The 14,826-nt window shown below is 41.8% G+C and overlaps 1 protein-coding gene across 2 annotated transcripts in view; it reads left to right on the top strand.

The window, feature by feature from the left end:
- LOC139308500 (sphingosine-1-phosphate transporter SPNS2-like) overlaps window positions 1–14,826 on the top strand; it is a 154,777-nt gene that overhangs the window by 38,992 nt on the left and 100,959 nt on the right. For both annotated transcript variants that reach the window (XR_011599724.1, XM_070932070.1), the window contains exon 2: window positions 11,924–11,989. Coding sequence is in view for 1 of the 2 variants with exons in the window: in XM_070932070.1 (XP_070788171.1) it covers window positions 11,924–11,989 (66 nt within the window). In the remaining variant the exon portion in view is untranslated. The remainder of the gene's footprint in view (window positions 1–11,923; window positions 11,990–14,826) is intronic.

Here is a 14,826-nt window from a genome sequence, read left to right as displayed (position 1 = left end):
GATCAACCAGATGCTAACTTAAATAATTCTGGAAATGTCCCTTCTTTTCTAATGTACTTGGGATCTGTTGTACTCGGTATGCCTTTCCTTGGAAAATTGAAGTGGAGGTTTGGGCAGTGTTTTTGACAAAATGAACACTGAAAGATAGGTTTGTTTAGCACAGAGGTACTGGTGGGAGCTGGTGCTGAATTCAGTTTTGCTTGCCAGACCTGTTGTTTTTTGTACATGAAATAGTAAAGTTAAGGAGGGAGCAGAAGTTTAATCTATGGCCAGAGATTAAACTGGCCTTTTTACGTGTGTTTCTGTCTATGGGAATTTTATTTGCATTTATTGTTCTGTCCCTTGTTCTCTATCTCCGAAAATGACATAATGGTATTTTTGTTGCTAAATGTTGCTGATAATGATAACAGATAAATTAAAATAAAAAAAAAATTAGGCTCCCATTTAAATGTTACTTTTTTTAAAAAAAGCAGGTCATTTCATATAAACATTTAATCCCATTCAGTTCCTCATGAATAGCTATTTCTCTGTATGAACAACTATGTTTACATAACAGGTGTACTCATGGTTTACTTACCTACTTACTGAATAACCCAGTTGCTGGATTCATCCTGACACTGAATCACAGACTCAACTGGCTGGTTTTTCATAACATACTGAGCCAACCAACTACATTTAATTTGGGATACTGTGAGAATCCAGTCTATAGGTGTTTGTCTGAGTATAGAAGTTAGATTTCTTACTTTCAAGTCTTCTACAAATAAGGATTTCAAGTTTCAATCATAGATTGATAAATCTGGTGCAGGAAATACACATACAGCTAGTCCTTGCCTCATAACAGTTTGTTTAGTGACCGTTCAACGATAACAACAGCATTGAAAAAAGTAACTCATGACCGTTTTCACACTTACGACCGCTGCAGCATCTCCATGGTCACATGATCAAAATACAAACGCTTGGCAACTGATTCATATTTATGACAGTTGCAGTGTCTCGTGGTCATGTGACCTTCTGACAAGCAAAGCCAGATTCACTTAACAACCATGTTACTAACTTAACAACTGAAGTGGTTCACTTAATAACTGTGACAAGAATGGTTGTGAAATGGGCCAAAACTCTCTTAACAACTGTCTCAGTTTGCAACAGAAATTTTGGGCTGAATTATGGTCGTAAAATCAAAAACTACTTGTATTTTCATTTGGATGAATGCCTTTCCAGATACCTTGATCAAAAATCTATTGAATTCTCACCAGTCTATGCAAACGTTCTGTTGCAGGAAAACTGGGATGCTTGCCCACTGAATAGCCAGATCTGGGAAGCTATTATAACTGAAACAAGATTATCTTAATTTATGGATTTTCTCTATCACGTTTGTGTGTCTCCCGAGTGGCAGGGTGGCCTAGTGGTGAAGATGCTCACCATCCACTTGGAAGGTCGAGAGTTCAATCCTAGGTAGCAGCAGATGTTTCTCTCCTAGGGTGCAAAGAAGAAATATCTGCTGCGAACTCCGCATAGTGTCAGGAAGGGCATACGGCCAACTGTACCCTGAATTAAGGGATTACAGAGTCTTTTTTTAAAAAGGGAGTTTGTGTTTCTCCTATGAATATCATTCGCTGCATGTTTCATACAGCAGCTTCCTTCTATTCTCTATCTGGTTTGGCATTTGCTGTTTATTACCGCTGCTTGACTAGTCACTTGGGTTCATGGCTCAAACTCAGGCATTTCCCTATGGATCCTCAGCAAACTCAGTCTGTATAATAGTCTCATAAATATATGTATGAGGATGGCAATTAATCGGCTTATGCATGTTTTAAGTAATCTGTGCAGCAGTTGCCAAAGACGAATGCACCATTTCTCATGGAAGGGTGTTTCCTGGTTGCTGTCATTCTCCTGAGACATGTTGATGTATGTTCTGATCAGCAAAAACTTCTGTCTGCCACCAGCAACTCTTTTGCGTATCTTCAGTTGCATAAGGTGCTTTTACTCCAGTGAATGCATCCTTTGAATTGCTAAAATGCTTTTTTTTTTTTTTTTGGTTTTGCAACTGCTGTGTCAAACCTATATATCTAGGGAAAGATCAGTCTTCCTTTTGGCTACGTCAGTTTCTCATGCGCTCTTCCTTAAATCCCTTCAGTTTCTGTATCTATCATTTAAAAAGAAGGAATATTTGCATTGCTTTGAACCACCTAACCTCAACATATACTTGAGCTAATGATATGGAGCTTTTTTTTTTTTTTTTTTTTTGTGCCTTCAAGTCAGTTTTAACTCCTGGCAACAGCCCTGACTAGTCCTTATGGTTTGTTTTACAAGATTTCCGAAAGTTGTTTGCCCTTGCCGTCTTCTAAGAGCTGAAAGAGAGGGACTGGCCCAAGGTTATCTGGCTGACTTTGTACCTAAGGTGGAACTGGAACTCCCATTCTTCCATGTGGTGCCTTACTCAACTACCCCTGTTTCCCACAAAATAAGACATCCCCTGATAATATGCCCAATCGGGCTTTTGAGCACATGGCAATAAGGCCAAGTGCCTTATTTCAGGGTTCAAAAAAATATAAGACAGGGTCTTATTTTCGGGGAAACATGGTATATCAAACTGGCTCTAAGGGTATGAAGTCCCGCCTGGACTACTGTAATGCTCTCTACATGGGGCTCCCCTTGAAGAGCACCCGGAGGCTCCAACTGGTCCAGAATGCAGCTGCGCGGGTGATTATGGGAGCGTCATGGCGCTCCCATGTAACACCTCTCCTGCGCGAGCTGCACTGGCTTCCGGTGGTCTTTCGGGTGCGATTCAAGGTGTTGGTAACCACCTTTAGAGCGCTCCATGGCTTAGGATCTGGATATCTACGAGACCTCCTTCTGCCGCCGAGAGCCTCCCACCGGCCAGTACGCTCCCACAGAGAGGGGCTCCTCGGGGTGCCATCAGTCAAACAATGTCGACTGGCGGCCCCCAGGGGGAGAGCTTTCTCTGTGGGAGCACCTGCCCTCTGGAACGAGCTCCCCCCGGAGATATGGACGATCCCGGACTTACAAACTTTTCGCCAGGCTCTAAAGACTTTCTTATTTCACTAAGCCAGGCTGGCCTAATTTTAAATTTTTTTAAATTGTTTAATTTTAATCTGAATTTTAATGGGGTATTTAAACTGTTGGGCCAAATTATTCAATTTATTTTAAATTGCTTTTAAATTTTGTATTTTGTGTTTTTACCTTTGGCTGTTCACCGCCTTGAGTCCTTCGGGAGAAGGGCGGTATATAAATTTAAAAATAAATAAATAAATAAATAAATAAATAAATAAATAAATAAATAAATAAATAAATAAATAAATAAATAAATGTGCCATTCTTTTAACTTCAAAGTAACCTTGATCAAAATTAGATTAGATAACCATTTGTCTGAAGTGGTGTAGAGTTTCCTGCCTAAGCAGGGGGTTGGACTAGAAGACCTCCAAGGCCCCTTCCAACTCTATTATTCTGTTAAAATGCTTTCCTGATAAATTGGACTCCTGTAATGAGCAGGAGGTCGGACTCTGTAAACTAAATATCACCTTTCAACTGTATAGCAGCATTTAGAAAACATGCCAGGCATTAAAGCGAGTTAGCAGAGAACGCAGTTGCTGTGTCCTGTGTCCCAAGACAATGTATCCCAAGGACTCCCAGCAATTTATGCCAATGAAAACAACTATAAATAACAGTGAGGGATCCTTGGTGGTCTCTGAGCTTGGTTGTTTTCTTGCAGGCATTTCATTACCCAAACGCTGATGATGTTACCTGGTTTGGGTCATGACACATCTGCAACAAAACAACCAAGCTCAGAGAACACCAAGAACCCCGCATTTCAATTCTGAGCTACAAAGATCCTCCTTTATAATTAACAGTATTAATAACAACTATAGTACTACTAAGGGACGCGGTGGCTCAGTGGCTAGGACGCTGAGCTTGTCGATCGAAAGGTCGGCAGTGTAGCGGTTCGAATCCCTAGTGCTGCGTAACGGAGTGAGCTCCCGTTACTTATCCCAGCTTCTGCCAACCTAGCAGTTTGAAAGCACATAAAAAATGCAAGTAGAAAAATAGGGACCATCTTTGGTGGGAAGGTAACAGCGTTCCGTGTGCCTTTGGTGTTTAGTCATGCCGGCCACATGACCACGGAAACATCTTCGGACAATGCTGGCTCTTTGGCTTTGAAATGAAGATGAGCACCGCCCCCTAGTGTCGGGAACGACTAGCACATATGTGCAAGGGGAACCTTTACCTTTACCTATAGTACTACTACAACAGTATTCCAAATCAACTATGATAGTTGCCTCAACATAAAGAACAGTAGCATTATTTCACCTCAGTTCCCTTAAACAGCAGTATTCTTCTACGAAAGTCCTACGAAAGAGTCCAGTTTTAATGTTTCATTCAGAATGGCTGGCTTCCCATATCGTATTGAATCATGTGGAAGGATTACACGTTGAGCAGTCAAGAGAAGAGACTCAGATGACCCAGTCACTTAAATTTAAGGGAATTAATCTGAAAGACTGAATGAGATAGTTCCTTGCCCTTTTTCCATCTTCTGACAAAATTCACAGCAGAGCTTTGAACTCCCATCTCCAGAAGCTCAGTCTGAAGCTTCAAAGACACAACATGACTACTTAAGTAGGCTTGAAGGTGGACATGAAAGAAGTCAAATACATATAATATAACCGCTATTATCAAGCCCAGAAATCAAGTCCTATATATGCCTGAAATAGACAGAGAATTTCATCCCAAGCCCTGTGTCTCCTACTTTTACAAATGAATGGATTTGCTGTCATCATGACTTAGGGCAAGGCCAGCAGACCTATTTAACATTTCAACAGCATGGTATGGACATTCTTGGAAAATGGCAGGGCTAATTGCAGTGCCTTTACCCATAGGAATACAGCTGAAGTTAGTTTGTTTATTTCCTTATATGGACTGGTGGCACAGTGGTTAGAATGCAGTATTGCAGGCTAACCTTGCTCACTGCTAGCAGTTTGATCCTGACCAGCTCAAGGTTAATTCAGCCTTCCATCCTTCCCGAGGTCAGTAAAATCAGGACCCAAACTGTTGGGGGGGGGGCAATATGCTGACTCTTTAAACCACTTAGAGAGGGCTGTAAAGCACTGTGAAATGGTATATAAATCTAAGCGCTATCGCTAGTCCTATGGACTCCTATCTTGTACAACAATACTTGATGGCCCACAACAACTCTTAAAAACAAAAATAAAAACGGAACCCATTCTTCCCATCATATGCCATTCCAATCAGACTATTAGCATCCTGACTCAATCCTTTATCCTCCAACCCACAATCTGTGGGGGGGGGAAGAGCCAGGTCTTCATGGCTTTCTAGAAGACTAAAAGGATAAGAGCCCCTTGAATCTTAGGTGGGCACAGTTTCAAAGGGCTGAGACAGTTGTAGACAAGGCATGTCTTTGAGATCTCCATCCAGAGGTGGTATTCAGCAGGTTCTGACCAGTTCGGGAGAACCGGTAGCGGAAATTTTGAGTAGTTCAGAGAACCAGTAAATACTATCTCTGACTGGCCCCGCCCCCATCTATTCTCTGCCTCCCGAGTCCCAGCTAATCAGGAGGAAATGGGGATTTTGCAATAACCTTCCCCTGGAGTGTGGTGGGAATGGAGATTTTGCAGTATCCTTCCCCTGCCATGCCCTCCAAGCCATGCCCACAGAACCGGTAGTAAAAATTTTTGAATCCCACCACTGCCTCCATCAGATGACAGCATTTAAGGGAGGAGACCAATAGCACATCCACTCTTTCTGACCTAGTGTGATCAGCAGATATGCTCAGAGAAAAACTGTTCCACAGATAACTTGGCTCTGTGTTATGAAAGGTTTTAAAGGTGATAAAGGTAAAGGTTCCCCTCGCACATATGTGCTAGCCGTTCCTGACTCTAGGGGGCGGTGCTCATCTCCGTTTCAAAGCCGAAGAGCCAGCGCTGTCCGAAGACGTCTCTGTGGTCATGTGGCCAGCATGACTAAACGCCAAAGGCGCATGGAACGCTGTTACCTTCCCACCAAAGGTGGTCCCTATTTTTCTACTTGCATTTTTAACGTGCTTTCGAACTGCTAGGTTGGCAGAAGCTGGGACAAGTAACGGGAGCTCACCCCATTACGCGGCACTAGGGATTCGAACCACTGAACTGCCGACCTTTCAATCGACAAGCTCAACGTCTTAGCCACTGAGCCACCGGGTTCCTATATCAAAGGTGATAACCAGCTTGCTATTCTTCGCAGATGTTCTTGAGCCTTCTTGTTTATATTTGTCTCTTGTGGTGGGTTCAGTTCCCATTCTTTTTAAACATTAAAAAAATATTTTTTTAAAAAAAAAAAATTAACACGGGATAGAAAGCTGAACAAATAGAGAAGCAGAGGGTTGCTGAGCATAATGTTGGGGGATCCAGGACTCAGGGTCATATGTGAACCTAGATAACGGTTGACCAAAAAACCCTTTGATGATCTCTGTCTTGTGTATCCTTAAAGCAGTACGCACACACATACACACACTGGGGAATTTGTGGTTTTGCATGTGCAGGGAGGAGAAGAAATTAGGAAATGTAATTGAGGAAAGGAAGTAAAAACAGCAACTCCCCGGAGGAGGCTTTCAGGGCAAAAAGTCACCCGTGCAATAGTTGCTTTTCTTGAGTGGTCTTGCGTCACCACCGCAGTTTCCAATTTAATTCTTCTGAAATGATAGGAAAACAGTTGCAGGGCCCAGAGGAGGTCCAAACAGGCGTGAGGGTGAAATAGGAAATTGGCTCGCTCCAATTAGTAAAGCAGATTTCCCCAGACTCTTTCCTCCCAAGCTTATTCGCACTGGAATTGAGGGTCCCTGTTTTCGTTCTGTCAGCCGTAGTGAGGTGTCGATTTAGGCCTGGGGACTTAGGAAACCATCCGATTGCTCCATGTCTAACAATTGGAGTTGAATGCCAAGTTTTGGGTTGCCAAAATGACACGGTAGGACTCGAGAATTACAGGTAGTCCTCGACGTACAACAGTTCGTTAGTGACTGTTCAAAGTTACCACAGCACTGAAAAAAAGTGTCTTAGGATTGTTTTTCACAGTTACGACCAGAAGTGGTATTCAGCAGTTTCTGGCCAGTTCTGGAGAACCGGTAGCAGAAATTTTGAGTAGTTCTGAGAACCGGTAAATACCACCTCTGACTGGTCCCGCCCACATCTATTCTCTGCCTCCCGAGTCCCAGATGTTCAGGAGGAAATGGGGATTTTGCAATAACCTTCCCCTGGAGTGGGGTGGGAATGGAGATTTTACAGTATCCTTCCCCTGCTACGCCACCAAGCCATGCCCACCAAGCCACGCTCACAGAACCAGTAGTAAAAAAATTTGAATCCCACCACTGCTTACGACCTTAGCAGCTTCCCCATGATCAATTGAGTGAAGTTCAGACATTTGGCCACTGGTTCATATTTGTGACCGTTGCAGTGTCCCAGGGTCATGCAATTCCCTTTTGCGACCTTCTGACAAGCAAAGTCAATGGAGAAGCCAGATTCACTTAACAACCGTGTTACTAACTTATCAACTGCAGTGATTCGCTTAACAATGGTGACAAGAAAGGTTGTAAAATGAGGCAAAATTCACTGGACAACTGTCTCACTTAACAATAGAAATTGTCAATTGTGGTCGTAAATGGAGGACTACCTGTATAATGTTTGTCAGTTGTACGGGATGGAGATAAATACAAGCCACAATAGAAGAACCCCCAACTTTTCCTTGCTCAGCCATATGAGGATTTGGTATGATATTCGTTGAATGTTGGCGAACAGGAGGAAGGAAATGAAAAATGGGCCTCTTTATTCTTCTTCCTGCTACTATGACCCATTTGTGAATTTCCCTCCTTCTTTATCTCTTTCCGCTTTCATTCATAGATCGGAAGCTAACAGTTCCAACAGCTGTATTCTGTAGGAATATTGTATGTCTATCTTGCTCTTCATAAAAATGTAGAAGGGCTGTGTTGCAATGGTGGGTTGCTACTGGTTTGCCCCGGATTGAGCGAACCGGTAGCGCCGGCAGCAGGAGGCTCCGCCCACCCACCTGGATGTCTCTGAACATGCGCAGAAGCTTTACGCACACACACATGCACTCGCCCACGAGCGAACCATTAGTGAACGAAATTGAATCCCACTACTCTGTGCAGGATCTGTTTAAAAGAGAGCCTTGGTAGTACAGTGGTCTAAGGCACCCTGTTATTAAGCTGGTTATTAAGACCAGCTGCCTGCAATTACTGCAGGCTCAAATCTCACCAAGGCTCAAGGTTGACTCAGCCTTCCATCCTTTCTAAGGTAGGTAAATTGAGGACCCAGTTGTGGGGGCAATAAGCTGACTTTGTATAAATATACAAAAGGATGAAGGCTATTGCTGAGCACATTGTAAACCGCCCTGAGTCTCCGGAGAAGGGCAGCATATAAATCAAATTAAAAAAAAGAAAAAAGAAAAAAGTGCAGGTAGTCCTTGACTTACAACAGTTTGTTTAGTGACTGTTCAAACTTACAACGGCACTGAAAAAAGTGACCTACGATTGTTTTTCACACTTCACGACCGTTGCAGCGTCCCTGTGGTCACATGATCAAAATTCAGATGCTTGAGATGTATGCATGACAGTAGCAGTGTCCCGGGGGTCATGTGATCCCCTTTTGTGACCTTCTGACAAGCAGTCAATGGGGGAGCCAGATTCACTTAACAACCGTGTTACTAAGTTAACATCTGCAGGGATTCACTTCACAACTGTGGCAAGAAAAGTTGGAAAATGGGGCAAAATTCACTTAATGACTGTCTCACTTAGCAACATACATTTTGGGCTTGATTATGGTCGTAAACGAAGGACTACCTATACATTTTAACAGGATGTGTCATGTTGACTCTCACAAAATAGCTCCCCTCTCCAAGTCCATTCTGAACCAAAAGACATTGCAATGGCTCACAACTGTCTAGAGTCCAATTCAGGTGATATATAAAAGTCATAATCGGTAATAAAACTCAAACCTGCTGTCAGAATTCCAAATCTTCAAAAAGTTGATTTATTCCAAATATGCATTCTCAGCTTTAAAGTGCCCAGATTTTTGCAAGAGAGCAAGGGGGATTTTGCTTGGGGCCTGAAATTGCATCTGAATTATTCCAGCATAATTAGCGATCCAATCATCCTGCTCCAAATCTCTCCATCCTATTGTATTTTTCAAAAATTAATTGAGAAAGCAAAATATAAAATATTTTATTTTGTTTTGAAATGGGGCTTCCTGAGTGCCCTGTCGATATGCACATTATTGGTGTGTCTTTGTGTGTGTGTGTGTATGTTTTGTTGGATTTGTGCCTGGACCATCTCATGTGATATATCTTTTCTTTGCAACATCCCCAAATAAATCAATTAAGGGAGGATCTTAATCTTCATGTGGAAGATGGCATGCTTTGTAGAGGATGGTCCTCTAAGTGAAGGTCATTTAATTCAAGTCTGATTTAAGGATTAAACAACAAAAGGAGTTGCCATATATAAATCTTGACAGGGAGGGCCTTGGGGAGGGCCTAAAAAGTCAGCATGGCAGCTGTAATTGCACAATTGAATCCCATCTCTTTTTATGCACATCATGCAACACATGTAAAAGGGGCAGGACTTCAATTGTTTGGTTGCAGCTGCCATATTGATTTTTTTTTTTGATGCTGAGTGTTAGCAATTATTTCCTTCTTTTTTTCTCTTCTTTCCTTGATTATCCCTGTTTCTTACTTTTCCCTTTATCTTTTCATTTCTTTTTCTTTTTTCTAATTTTTTAATGCATCCTGGATAAAATTATTTCTCAATAAAAATTATATTTAAATATAATTTTTCTCTCCCCTATTATTTCTAAATTGACTGAGGGATCCAGAAAGGAAGGGTTGGAGGTTGTGGAGATCAACCTTGGATTTGGGAATGGTGCCTTTTGTCAGGCCTGGAAGCCATCTTTTACATTGGGCCTTTAGGCCTGCCACATTTTCTACTGTGAGAAAATGGAGGGGGTTATATGGAGTATGGGAGATATGTAGTCAAATAACATTCCTTTCTCAGAGAGTCAAGGATGCATTGCCCTGGCACCTGGAGTCAGATGACTGGGAGGTATCTCCAGTTTGGACAGTGGATGATTGGACCATGTGATGGACATGAGAGTGCTGGGCAGGGACTTGAACTTTCACTTGGGTGGGGAAAACTGGAAACTTTCAGATTTGGGTTTTCCCAGATGTGCCAATATGACATCTCTAATAAAATGGAACTTTGAGGAATCTCGAGCTTCGGAGTCTTCTTTCGTTGGGGGTGTTACTTGGAAACCTGACACCTTTTTTGAGAGCACATTGTATTCACAGGATGGCTGATCTGGTGAATCCATTTACCAGAAAGTCAGTGGTAAGATCTGTCTGTGGCAGGGGTGGGCAACTGTGGCCCTTTTACAACCTGTGGACTTCAACTCCCAGAATTCCTGATACAGCTAAGCTGGCTCAGGAATTCTGGGAGTTGAAGTGCACAGGTTGTAAAAGGGCCACAGTTGCCCACCCCTGGTTTATGGAGATTCTCAATCATCCAGGTCATGGTTGTCTCAAAGGTGCTTTTTTTTTCCCTCAAAAGGCAACTGGACTATGGTTTTTTTCCCCCTTGAGGAAATTTTTTTTCCCCTTGAGGTAGAAGATGTTTCACTTCTCATCCAAGAAACTATCAGAATGGATGAAGCTTCTTGGATGAGAAGCAAAACATTTTCTTCCTCAAGGAAAAAACATTTCTTCCACAAGGGGAAAACAACAACAATACATAGTCCAGTTGCCTTTTGAGAAAACAAGCACAATTGGGACAAATGGTAAGGTCTATTTCCCCTCCACTCCAACCCCAGCTTCTCCACCTCAGCTTATCTTAATCTTTTTTTTTTTTTTTAGCAAAATTTTCACATTTTTGTTTTCTAAAAATGTCTTTGGCATCTATCGACATCCAGTAGTTTATGATAACACTTATAGTAAATAACAAGGGTACTAGACTCTTTGTGTGTGAATATATGAACTTCCTAAAGAAAGTATTGGCAGTCCTCAACGTACAACTTTATTTAGTGACCATTCAAAGTTACAATGGCACTGAAAAAAGGGACTTATGACCGTTTTTCACACTTAACGACTGTTGCAGCATCCTCATGGTCACTTGAACAAAATTCAGAGGCTTAGCAATTGGCATGTATTTATGACGATTGCAGGGTCCGGGGGTCATGTGATTACCTGTTGCCACTTTTTGACAACCAAAGTCAATGGAGATGCCCGATTCATTTAACAACCGTGTTATGAACTTAACAGCTGCAATGATTCCCTTCACAACTGTGGCAAGAAAGGTCATAAAATGGGCAAAATTTACTTAAGAACTGTCTTGCTTAGCAACAGAAATTTGGGGCTCAATTGTGATCGTAAATCGAGCTGTATTCTTTTTTTTAGTGACCAAGTATTCTTGGTCACCTTTTCCCTCCAAGTGCCTAGTTGCCCACCCTGTTTTAGCATGAGGCTTTGAACACGTGGGACATTTCAAAAATTTGAACATTTGAACACAGTGGCGCAGTGGTTAGAGTGCAGTACTGCAGGCTACTTCTGCTGACTGCCGGCTGCCTGCAATTTGGCAATTCAAATCTCACCAGGCTGAAGGTTGACTCAGCTTTCCATCCTTCTGAGGTGGGTAAAACGAGGACCCGGATTGTTGGGGACAATATGCTGACTCTGTATCCACTTAGACAGGGCTGTAAAGCATTGCGAAGTGGTATACTGTATAAGTCTAAGTGCTAGTGCTATTTTGAAAAATGCTACCAATCCCAAATCCAAGATTGCTCCCCGCAACCTATTCTCTGATTGAATAAATGTTTGTCATTAACGATTCGTCTAACCAGTGTTCTTCTTTCCCCTTCAGGCGTTTTGCTAGATATCCAGCAACATTTTGGGGTTAAGGACAGCGGAGCTGGCTTGCTACAGACAGGTAAGCACACCTCTTCTAATTTAATTTAATTTTAATGTGTCAGGCTGCCCAATCCCATAGCAACTCTGGGTGGTATACAGTACTGAGCACAAAATTAACAGCAATAACAAAGATAGTGAGCCATCTAGAAAAAGCAACAACTCTGTATCTTCTCAAAATAAAACATTCACATTAGGGACCCACCACCCGAGTAAAGGGGGAGTATTCTTTTGGAGGGTAAGCCCTGGTTTTGCACTTTGTTTGTATTGTTTTCCTTGTGGTCTTCTCCTGCACTTTGAAACCAAGGTTGTGGCACGCTTGTGAATGTGTGCCAGGTTTGCTTCAAATTGCAATTAACTGGCAAATGGACTTTTATAGGTATTATGTGTCTCCATTGTTTGCTATACTTGGGGAATGAAGCTGAGCAGTAACTGATGGGAATACTTCAAACCTCTGCCATCATTCTGTAATATTCTCTACAAGCAGTAAATATTTACAAGCAGTAGCCTCTTCATAGAGAGCCAGTTTGGAGTAGTGGTTAAGGCGTCAGGCTAGAAAGTGGAACACCGTGAATTTTAGTCCCACCTTGGGCATGAAGCCAGGTGGGTGACTTGGGCCAGCCACTCTCTCTCAACCCTAGAAAAGAGGCAATGGCAAACTACTTCTGAAAAACCTTGTTAAAAGAAACTGCAGGGACTTGTCCAAGCAGTCTCTGAGAATCGGACATGATTGAACGGAAGAAAAATAAAAGGTTGTAAAACAAATAGAAGCCAAAAAGTGGGAACCCAGTTTTCTCTCTATGATGCAATATTGGTGCTGACTGAGTCAAGAGAATGGAATCATGAAAGGTTTAGGAAAAAAATAAATAGTACAGTAAGGCATCTGAATTCATCAGACCTGCAGATATTGCTGGGAACCTGCCACATATACAGAAAATCTCTCTTTATTTTTCTTGCAAATGTTTACATTCATGTGGTACCCATTACATTTAGAAGGGTGAAGAATCCTGGCTCTAAGACCGTTGCCACTTAAGGATGTCCAGATCATTTTGAATTGGGTTCCTGCCAATGTTACAGGAAATAATTCACTCAGTCTATCAAATTTTCTGTTTTTTAAAAAAAGCAAGAGCTGGCACCCTTAACACTTAGCAGTGCTAAGTGCTTGTCCATACAAAAAGCTGAAAGTTCTGGAAAGTCATAATGATCTGGCAGCTGGATCTAGATAGCTGGCTAGGTGATACTTTTTCTGAGAAGATAAATTAGGCTACATTTGCAAAGTGGATCATTACGATTGCAGATGGTCTGATGTTTTCTCATCTCTGCTAATGAGAAGTTGTTTCTTGCCATTACATCTAAGGCAGTGTTTCTCAACTTTGAATTGTGTGATCACCTTTTGTGACCTACTGACAAGCCAAGTCAATGGGGAAGCCAGATTCACTAAACAACCATGTTACTAATTTAACAATTGTGGCAAGAATGGTGGTAAAATGGGGCAGAAGTCATTTAACAAATGTCTCGGTTAGCAACAGAAATTTTGGGCTCAGTTGGTTGTAAATTGAGGATTACCTATACCAGCAACATTTGTATATCTTTGTTACTCCCCATACAGACTAGATTTATTGGCTTATCCCAGTTAAGTTGGAAAAAGTACTATTTTAGTAGCTTTAGTTCAAGCTTTGTTTTAAGGAAGCAATTACTCAGATAAACTATGATTTGTGAAAGTTCCTTCTTTTTGTCTATGGGGATTTTCAGTCATCCAGGTCATGGTTGTCTCAAAGATGCTTTTTAAAGAGGCAGCTGGACTTTCTGGTTTTTCTTTGAAGATGTTTTGCTTCTCGTCCAAGAAGCTTCTTCAGCTCTAACTTCCATTCCTAACCATCTTCCATTCCCCACCATCCAATCAGAGCTGAAGAAGCTTCTTGAATGAGAAGCAAAACATCTTCAAAGAAAAACCAGAAAGCCCAGTTACCTCTTGAAAAAGCATCTTTGGGATTTCCTTCTTTTTCCATTTTCCCTGAAAATCTCAGGGAAAGCCATCTATGCTAAGCAGTGGCATCTAAGGGTGTAGCTGTGTTCCAAATTAAGATTTGGTTTGCCTTTTTGAAATGTAACATTGAGTCAGGATTTGCTGAAAGAGAGGTTTTGCAAAATATCCTCAACATCCTATAGGCGTAACTGTGTTTGTTTAACCCACTGCAGCAAAACCCACAAAGGATCTTACAATGTTAATTATTTCTTCATCTATATATTCAGTTTACCTTCCATCTAAAAGCCAATCCCACACTGATTTTTTAAAAAAAATCAACTAATTACAAAAATATCAGGCAATACTATGGAAGGTAACTTTGTGGATTGTAGCCTTTTCTTTGTTACCTTCCGGGCGGAGGCTTCGTGGTATCTGAAGCAGAACAACTAGATTCTGTAATAGCTTTGTACCATATAGTGTCAACCTAGTTAACTCTCAAGACTCCTTTTTCCACTATGTATTAAAAATGGACTGAGATAGATAAATAGGTAGGTAGGTAGGTGGGGGGTAGGTAGGTAAGTAGGTAAGTAGCAGGGGTGAGTTCTACTTACCTTTACTACCGGTTCGCAACGGGGCCGCAAAGCCACTTGCTTTGCTTGCGCTTTGCGTTTTGATGACATCAGGGTCAGTGGGCGGAGCCTCCTGCCGGTTTTACTACCCACCAGTTTTACTACTGGTTCTATAGAATCGGTGCGAACGGGGGGCAACTCACCACTGGTAAGTAGGCATGTAGATGTAGATGATGTAGATGTGTGTTTATACACAGCATATGTACAGTGTGTGGATGGATGGGTATGGGTGTGTGGGTGTGTCTGTATTTCTTGGGAGAACAG

This window comes from Pituophis catenifer, unplaced genomic scaffold, assembly GCF_029215685.1.
Source record: "Pituophis catenifer annectens isolate HBS135680 unplaced genomic scaffold, rPitCat1.0.hap2 SCAF_1, whole genome shotgun sequence".
NCBI classification, from domain to species: domain Eukaryota; kingdom Metazoa; phylum Chordata; class Lepidosauria; order Squamata; family Colubridae; genus Pituophis; species Pituophis catenifer.
Note: the sequence above shows the minus strand (reverse complement) of the source record. Positions and strands in the feature narration are given on the sequence as shown.